General features: G+C 32.0%; 1 protein-coding gene across 1 annotated transcript; it reads right to left on the bottom strand.

Moving 5' to 3' along the window:
- Nucleotides 1-1,395: 1,395 nt before the first annotated feature.
- LOC130814885 (G-type lectin S-receptor-like serine/threonine-protein kinase At1g11300) lies at nt 1,396-7,442 on the bottom strand. The gene is made up of 9 exons (XM_057681133.1): nt 7,283-7,442; nt 3,591-7,037; nt 3,455-3,514; nt 3,279-3,386; nt 2,894-3,075; nt 2,584-2,794; nt 2,254-2,491; nt 2,026-2,173; nt 1,396-1,940 (listed from the first exon to the last, which is right to left on the bottom strand). The coding sequence occupies exons 2-9, from the start codon at nt 4,900-4,902 to the stop codon at nt 1,629-1,631; spliced, it is 2,571 nt and encodes an 856-aa protein (XP_057537116.1). The 5' UTR covers nt 4,903-7,037; nt 7,283-7,442; the 3' UTR covers nt 1,396-1,628.
- Nucleotides 7,443-10,072: the final 2,630 nt, after the last annotated feature.

Here is a 10,072-nt window from a genome sequence, read left to right as displayed (position 1 = left end):
AATAGGTTGGATAATCCAGAATAATTTTTCCAAATATATTTATGGAACTACTAATTTCTTTAAGCAAAATCACTATAAAAGAAGCCCTTCCATGCCTTTGATTCTCATGCCAAACCACACCAAAAGGCCTAATAACCCTAAAAAAAAAAAAGAAAACCCTAAACATGAAATCTATCCACAACTTCCATGTTTCCATAGTTTTGGTTCCTCTCCTTGCATTGATCATGTCTTCTCTATTCATGGGTTACTCAAACACTGTCCTCGGTGCTCGAAACCCAACCCCGCGGCCCTCCAAACCACCACCAATCGCTACTAAAGAAATGGGTAAAGTGTATGTGAATAACTTTCCCTTTCGCTCGCTACCACCATTTATAGTCCGTGGAAGCCCGATTACAAGAAATTTTGCACCACCACTATTTCCACCTGCTTCTAGTAAGCCGTAAAATGTAGCTATTTGCATGACCTTAAATCAGCTATATATAATTACAGAGTACTAATTAACCAAATATGATGCACTTTCTCAAGCAATATTATTGAAATAAAGTAATGTATTTGATGCAATTAGTAGCTTCTACTTTTATTTAGTTTAAATCCAAGGCAGTGCTGTATTCTGTATTTCTAGTTGATTGGTCATGTAATTAATTAAGGTTATGTTTTAATATATTTATTGCTTTAGTTTGTTTCAGTGAACTGTTGTAAACTTGTGTTATGTATATATGCTGGCTATAACAAAATATGTTTGCGAGATAAGGATCTACAATAACAATATTTCACCATCTCAACCCTTTTAAAGGGTTTCTACCTAGGATAAAAGGTTGAGAGGGTTGAATTTACGTAGTCGTACCTTTAGTTTATGATAAAAACGGAGTATTAAAAAGGTTACTATTTTCAATTGACTTTTAATAACAAACGTCATGAAGAATTTCACATGAATAAGAAGTGTACATAATTTAATGAATCATTTTACTTTATTTTATTCTAATCCGAGGTGATAATTATCATGCTCAAATTGCAGTTTATATGACATGACTTGCTTTGCATTTTACATACTTCCTCTGGTTTTTAATAATTGTTAAACTTCTGTTTTCACGTTATTCAATGCACGATTTTAATCTTTATTATCTTTAATTTTATTTACTATCTTTAATTTTATATGATATAATATTCTAAAAAGTTAATATTATGAAAATACTCATTAAGACAAATCAAACAAGATCCCACTTGACTATGTTTTACATTATACATAGAAAAAAATATACCAAATAAGAGTAGTTGACGAATAATAGCTAATAAAATCCAGAGAAAGTATTACAAATTAGCCAAAACCTTACTCAATACATAAATATCCACTACCTTTAAAAATAAAACATCATCAGCAGAGAAAGGCAATGAAGGTAAAGTTCTTAGCATCCAACAAAATAACACTCATAATTTTACAGTACAAGTCTTTGTTTGTTGCTCGAACTTTTCGATCACTACACACAACACATTGATAACACACAGTTGGAGATTTAATATGATTCGAAATCATGAGTTCTTTTTTCATAAAATTGTCAAGTTGAACACTACACACGTATTTATGTCAAATGGTTATATTTATAAGTCCAGAAAACATCAAAATAAGAAGTCTATCGGCCGCTTATTACAGTCAAAGAGGCATAGTTTAAGGAAACCTGTTGTTGGCCACTTTGGGAACCCTCATCAACGGAACATAATTTCCTTAGAGTAAAGCAAGGTTGCTTTGGACTTGGAAGTTCTGTAACTTCATTGCTGTCTAGCATGCTAACTAATGCCGAGATGCTGGGCCTATCTTCCGGAAATTCTTGAACACAGAGTAAACCCAATTTAATGCACCTCAAGATCTCCACTTCGAAACGTGGATCAAAAATTTTTGGATCAATCAGTGGAAGAACATCATTTGCATTCCATAATTTCCATACCTAAAAGTGATTTAACCTAATTGTCACATTTTGAAATGGATAAAATGTAAAAATCAGGAAATTTGGCGTAATGTGTTATACGTACATAAGTTAAGAGGCTCAAAGATTCATCCTCTAGAAATTTACTGTTCTTTTTGCTACTAACAATCTCCAGCAGCAAGACTCCGAAGCTGAATACATCAGACTTTTCTGAAAACAAGCCTTCCATCGCATACTCTGGTGACATGTAGCCACTAAATGCAAGCAAAGGGTGCATTAGTTTCATTTCTTTTCCGAGTAGAATACACTCGAGACTGAAATTTGGCATACTTACTAGGTTCCAACGACTCGTAAGGTATTAGCTTGATTTTGTTTCCTTCCGAATATCCTTGCCATCCCAAAGTCGGATATCTTTGGATTGAGATCGTCATCCAACAATATGTTGCTGGCTTTTAAATCTCTGTGGATAATCTTCAATCTAGAATCTCTGTGAAGGTAAAGAAGACCTCGACTTATGCCTTTGATGATATGAAAACGCTTCTTCCAGTCTAAATGTATTTCGGAATTGTGATCTGCGTAAATATACATTAAACAGGGTACTCTGTTAGAGTAAATAATGAGATGATGCCATATGATTGGTCTTAAATTTTTTTGTTATACTAACCAAAGAGAAATGCATCCAAGCTCTTATTTGGCATATATTCATATACCAACAATTTCTCGTCTTCCTCTACACAGCAGCCTAAAAGTCGGACAAGATTTATGTGTTGAAGTTTTGAGATCACAACTACTTCATTCATAAATTCTTGTTGGCCCTGTCCTGATGCTTTTGAAAGTCTCTTTACTGCTACTTCCTGACCATCTTGCAACTTACCCTAACATTTCATTTATACAAACGCAACATATTTTTAACTTTAACGTATATTCCTATCTGAAAACCAAATAAATGTTTCGATAGGATCTTTATTTACTACCTTGTACACTGGACCGAAACCACCTTGGCCAAGCTTGTTGGTTCCCGAAAAGTTGTTTGTTGCTGCTACCAATTCTTCAAATGTAAACAATGGTAAATCTTCGATCTCAGCTTGTCTTACGTTAGCACCAGCTCTGTAGTTAGCAATAGGCCATTTTATGTCTCTTTTTCTAGCTATTTTTGCTGCACAGAATCATTGTCAAGGATAGAATATTTCATTAACCCAATGCCATGGATTGGCTCCATTTGACGATCCCACCTAGGCGGTGTTTTTAGGAGGTTGGATATACTCATATACACAACCTTACTATGTACAACAACAAGATTGTTTCCAATCAAAACTTGATAAAATTTTCTTAACTAAAGTGTGCAGGAAAAGATGTTACCATATCGTCGATTCAGCCACCTCCATAGATAGTACAGAAAAACAACCAACACTGTGATACACGAAATTACTATTACTGTAATAATTAGTTTGCGTCTGCCATTTTCACCTGTAAAAAAGGGATTAGCGGGGATAATCAATCTGACAAACCCAATGAAAATTAAGTTAATTACTCACCTTGGTGGTGGGACCCTTCCTCGGACCCTTGTGCATCGGACTTCCCCTTTGTTTGGATTTCTGGGAAAAATGTTCAACAATTGATTAACAACATGCGTACAAATATTATTTCAAGTGTTTACAAGAAATAAATTACCCAATTCTGAATGAGCCAAACGAATGAAAAGATCAGCACCATTGGCAGAAAACTGCTGTATATCGATTAGGCTTACATTCCACATCATGCACCCAATACCTGCATAAAACGCATGTGCTAAACACACGCAATTTTCCAAGCACATCTTTTCACAGTCATCTTGACCTTGCGAAGGCAACCAATAGGGGAAATCAGGTACTTTTACATGCTTCAACACTAGAAACCCGTCTTCTCTTTCTCCAGTATTTCCACACTTCAATGATATCTTCCGAACACACCCACTACTCCAAATTCCTTTACTCCATTGATCCTTGTTCCTCGGCTCGAATCCCTTCAAGCAACTACAGATAGGTGAATTATTTGGATCACAACTTCCAAACTGACCACACTTTTCATAAACTTCACACTCAGATTCCATAGATCTCCACACAACTTCTGACTTCCTACTGCGAAGAAGCCAGCGCTTTTGAACTAAGTGCCCATCGTAACTTAACACAAAACGCTCCAGTATTGAAGGGTTTTCAACAGAATAGCCTAACTGAAGGGTTCCATCATGCTTATCTATGATGCTAAATCCAGTGGAAACTACTGAAAAATAAGAAGGGATTCCAAGGAATTGATAACCATTCCATGGACCAGTTCTCCAGTAAGGTTTATCATCCTTGACAGTAAAAAAATCAGGAAGGTTACGAGGAAGCCTACCAAGCTTAAATTGTCCACTTGATGGATCTGAAGCATTTTTCCATGATTGCAGCAATGGATTTTCCCTCACATCTTTATGAATGGTAAGCGCCGGCCAAGGCAAGAACGAATCAGTGAGGTGCTCAAAACTTCCCCAGATGATGACATTATTTGATAGCAAAACAAGGTTACCAGTATCTTGAAGCAAAGCAACAACTGAATTGTTATTTGTAGGAAGTGATACATTTGTCGACCAAAAACTCTTATTTTCTTGATTTAAGAGTTGAAGATTTCCATCATCTGAAATCATGAGCCACCCTGAAGTATCATTAAGAGGGCTGTTTCTGTTGGCTACCCATACTACTTCCAATGCATCAGAATCCATACTAACATTATACCAGATCCCAACATAGCGATTGGTTGATTTATTTGGGCTAAAAAACCCAACCTTGAATATGCCATTACTAGAAACTAATGTTTCTGGATCCCTCAGGAATCGAGTATTCGTAATATTGGCTAATGTTACTGAAAAAAACTCCAAACAGAACCAAGAAATTGAAACAAGGATTAACACAGCGAACTTAGAGAATAAGCTAAGGGATCCACTGTGTTTAATGACCCATGTGATCATGTTTATAGAATTCGTTACTTTTAAGCTTCATAAGAAAAGTATGCATAATTTCTTGTACAATAATAAAAACTTGGGTTGAAGAAAGCAAATATGTTTCATCAAATCTCAAAATCAGCACGTCATCTGTTATGGACAGCTAGAACAAGGTTCTGTTTATTTATATAATAAGATGGTTTGAATTCTCAAATGCTGAAGTTTTATGAATGACCAAAGCCAATTGATGACAAAACACTATCAGAAATTTTAATAATACTAGTCAAAGTGTTGATTTGGTAATGTACAGAGCAAGTGTGCAAATGTCATTAAAAGAAAGAACTTACAGAGAGCGACTCCTTAAATATCAATATTTTCTCTTTAGCAACAAACTCTTAATGGTATCCTCAATTTGTGGTGTTTAATTCCATCCAACAACAATAACACAAAAGCCTTAGTCCCAAAAATATTTTATTCAGCCTCATCTGATATAAACCTACGATGGAAAAATTTTAGACCGACAATCATTGAAATAAATTTATGATCCCCATTCATTCTTTGATTATATTTCCTTAACTCCATTCATTTCGAAACAAATCTTGGGTTTGAATTTGAACATGGATAGTCCTTAAGTAAGTTTGCACGAAAATTTTGGCTGATGCAACTTGCTATTTTTGACATGGGACATTATCTCTTGTCATTTTATTAGCAAACTTAGTCTCATCACTACGTTCACCTACTTAATTTTTGTCTTTTTCTCGGCAAATGTTACAAATTTTCTGAGACAAAAGTAGTATACGATAAACAAAAACCAAAAGTCTAGAGAGTTCTATAAAAAACCAATAATGTAAAAACTTAAGGAAATGAAGCTTCCGGACCCAGATCGTTGGAAAAATCTTCAAAGGTAAATAATTTGCCTAGAAAACAGGTTACTCTAGTTGTACTGGATAATATATGATTTCACAATTATGCATGGTGGAAATGGTTGAAAATGATGGCTTTGGTTCAGAATATTCTGATCACACAACCCAAATTCAATGCACCTCACAGTCTCCCGCTTGGAGCCTGGATCAATACGTGACAGCCTCAATCTGAAGTTTTCAGGCTTAAAAGGGTTTATACTGTCAGCTACTTACAAGTTTCCTACCAAAAAGATACATAAGGGACTAAGGGAGTGTACAATTCTAGAACAGTCGCTAAACATAGCTCACGAAACAAGGCTCAAGGACTCGTCATCTTTGAAACTAGCATGCTTTCGACCACTTAAAATCAACCAGAGAAGCACTCTGAAGCTCTACGCATCTGATTATTCTTGGAACGAATGTCTGCAGCAAATTCCCAAGACATGTAACCGATAACCAGTGCATCTCAATTCTCAGAAAATTTCAAAGTTATAATATATAAATACAGTTATGAGTTAACCCAAATTTAATCATGTGATATATTTGTGCTCCATTCTTCAATTTCAGGTCAATCTTAGTTTCCTCATTTCCCTCCTATAAAGTACATGTGAGTATGTGTCCTTCAACTTCAAATGAACAGGGAACTAATTCAGACATTCTAGTCTAAATGCCCAATTCTTATACTGTAGTGCATAGCCAATCAATAAAGTTTTTCAAATAAAGAGCACAAGTTCAATAATAAAAGATCCAAAAAATTTGCAAATAACCTCATCAATCCAACATTATACCCCCATTTTCTAATAACAACTCCAGTCATAAGCTGAAGAGTTTAGCCAAAAAAATCAATTTCCACTGACGTCTACAGCATTAACAACCCCAAAATACACCCTTATTATCTTCAATTTTGGAGCAAATCCAATTAAATAACGAAATAACCGCATCATTCCCACATACTACCCCATCTTCTAAGAAAAACCCAAATCATAGACTGAAGGGTTTAATATAAACCCATTTCCACTACATTTTACAGAAATAACTAGTAACCAACCCAGAATACAGCCCTATTATCTTCAGTTTTGAACCAAATCCAATTGAATTGTTGAAAGAACCTCATTAATCCCAAATCGTTACCCAATTTTCTAAAGAGGAAATCCATCTTGCCAAAATCCATCTCCAGCGTAGCGACAACAAAAGAAAAATCATCCTGAATTTCTTCAATTACTAGTCAATCTGCTATACACACAATTCCCTCCGTATATCCTAATACAAGATCAGTATCAAATTACATTGGATTACAAGTTTACAACAATGTAGCAACGTGCAAACACCAATAAAGAAAATTGAAAACAAACGCATAAAATGAGAGATAGATGCAGAAAGCTAAACCAGAATTGGAAGACAGTCAACAACGACTTCAAACCAGAAATTGGGTATTCAACAATCAATTGAAACTCAATAAACTGATGTAATTAAAGTTGTGAATACTAAAATGTGATCAAACGTACCTTGCTGAAGAAGAGACACCAGCCATGGACGTGGTTGGCCGTTGTTTGTAATGGTGTACGGATAAACTCGAAGAAAGGCTCTTCCCCGATCCTTAAAATTCGCTATTTTTATCTTTTTTATTTTATGGTCACCCCTATTTTAATAAAATGATGAAAATGTCCCTAAGCTTAAAGTTTGTATAAAACATTTCAATCTCACTCAATAGTACTTTTATCACCCTAAAAACACTAAATTAAAACTTAAAATTTGTGCAATATTTTAAGGTAATTTCTATCTAATCTTATTCCAAAATTTTAAAAAAAGTTAAGAAGGAGGCAGTCATGCGCGACCCAATTGCGGTGGAGTCGCACAAAACACGCGACTGGACCGCGGCTCAGTCGCGTAAAATGCACGACTAGGCCGCGGTCCAGTCGCGCGTTTTGTGCGACTCCACTGCGATTGGGTCGCACGCAACTGCATTATTATTTTTTTTTTTCTTGAATTTTTGCCTTTTATATGTTATTAATTAATATTTATGTTAATAAATTATATTGTTAATAATAATTAATTTAATATTATTATTATTATTATTATTATTATTGAAAATTAATTATAATAATAATAATAATATTAAATTAATAATTATTAACTAATATAATATATTAATTAAATGTTTAGTAATTTAACTTATTAATTTAGTAATTATTATTTTTAAATGTTTATTAGTTTATATGTATGAATTATATTATTTGCTAATAATTTATATTATTAAATGTTTATTAAATTTATATTATTAATGTAATTAAATTAATTTTATATTCTTTTTAGTGCCGAGAATTCATTAATGTTAATTAAGTAATCGTTTCCAATCATGAATTAATATTTTAATCAATTATTATTTGTTATTTATGTAATTAACTTAACGTAATATTTTATTATTTTAATTTATCATTAATAGTTAATTAAATCTACAGTCAACCTATTTGCCCTTACATGATCATCTCTGTACACTAAGAACAGATGATTATATCTTTCTTTTTCACTTGGACACACCCTCACCGTCCAAAGTCTTTCCCCTGGTTTAAAACTAATTCCTACAATCATAAATTTACACCCACATGTTCTACTTTTAGAACCAGGTCGAACAACATTATCTAGGTTATGAAATCATCCCTAATATTACCATAGTGGTGACATTTTAAGTACAAATTAACTCTAGAACGTCCTTCTTTTTGTTTATATGAAGCACATGTAAATTAAAAACCAATTCTTATTGCAATTTCATCGGCTCAAGCATGTCATTCATCTACAGAATCAAAATTTCTATTTGTAACAAATCTATCGGAATAATCTAAATTGTTCCCTAAGTTTTCAAAGTCCTGCAAATGTAAAATAATTTTTCAAACATTAATAAATAGTACGTAAATTATAATAATCAATATAAATATTACTTTACTTTAAAATATAAAATAAAACATACATTAAGTTAATAAAATGTGAAATAAATATACATTAATAATAAAAATTTAAAATAAATAATAATTAGGTTTAATAATTAAAAAATAAATATATTAAATATTAAATAAATAATAATTTAGTTTAATAATTAAGATTCAAATAAATTAACAATAACAATACAAAATATTAAATAAATAATAATTTTAGGTAAATATAATATATATAAATTATAAAATAAAATAATTTAATACAACATATATCAGATAATAATAAAATAAAAAATTATTTAAATAAATAAGAGAAATAAAATTCAAAAAAAAAATTAAAAAAACGGGAGGAGTCGCGCCAGACTGGTGTTCTTCCTTTTTTATTTTTTATCTTGTTGAAAAAATTCGAATCGATTAAATTACTTACCGAATCGTAATCATGCTCATTTTGGTTCGCCATTGTGATTCAATTTCAAGTTTTAGCTTGTTTTAGTTTAGAGATTGTTTTCAGAGAGTTTTTAGAGAGATGTTAGAGTTTTTGAGTTCGAAAATCATGCAGGGACAATTTTAAAAATTCATATAAAGGGTGACGATAAAATGAAAGGGTGGCAAAGTTTAATAATGCCCTTTCTAAAATTAGTGGGTGTTTGGTACCTGCGAAAGAGAAATCAAGAATAACGGATTGAAATTGAAAATTGATTGTTAAATTGTAATATCCTTTGTTTAGTGAATAGGAATAAAATTGAGAATAAAATAAAATTTATCAATTTTCTCTATCAAAAAATAATTTGAGAATTGAAACATCTCTTATTTGGTTTGTAAAATTTATCAATTATAAGAATATAAATATCTTGTAACATTTTAAACCTAATTCCCGCACATCTAATACCATCCCTTGGTAATAATTTGACGGGAATTCGCCATGATTCTATCCCAAACCTAAACTTAGTTTAATCTCAATATCATTAAATAAGCATAGGATATCCATATTTTGGGATTTTTAATCTCATTCTCATCCTCTAATTACTACTACTACCAAACACACCCTAGGACAAAAGAAATAAAAAATCCAATTAAACTCGACACTATCCATTTAAAAAATCATAGAATCTCTAATGTACGTTCCATAATTTAATGTGTTATATGATTCAATTTTAATTAGTGGTTTTAAAAAATATTATATAAATTAATTTTTTTTGAGATGATAAATATTAAATTATTTTAAATTTTAGTTATATTGAATTAAGATTTATCATCTAATTTGTACTTCTATTAAAATATATTATATTTTCTATTTTGGTTCATTACTTACTCTATCAAAAATATTAGGAGTATTGAAAATTTTCTATTTTTGTTCATAACTTG

Source organism: Amaranthus tricolor, chromosome 6 (genome assembly GCF_026212465.1).
Source record: "Amaranthus tricolor cultivar Red isolate AtriRed21 chromosome 6, ASM2621246v1, whole genome shotgun sequence".
NCBI lineage: Eukaryota > Viridiplantae > Streptophyta > Magnoliopsida > Caryophyllales > Amaranthaceae > Amaranthus > Amaranthus tricolor.
The sequence above is the reverse complement of the archived record's forward strand: the minus strand, read 5'-3'. Positions and strand labels throughout refer to the sequence as shown.

Excerpts from the sequence above, each read along its gene's own strand:
- LOC130814885 (XM_057681133.1), bottom strand. The coding sequence starts at position 4,902 with ATGATCACATGGGTCATTAAACACAGTGGATCCCTTAGCTTATTCTCT. Across the intron at positions 3,387-3,454 it reads GGAAGGGTCCCACCACCAAG|GTGAAAATGGCAGACGCAAA; the intron begins GTGAGTAATTAA and ends CCTTTTTTACAG. Across the intron at positions 1,941-2,025 it reads CTTTGAGCCTCTTAACTTAT|GTATGGAAATTATGGAATGC; the intron begins GTACGTATAACA and ends AATCACTTTTAG.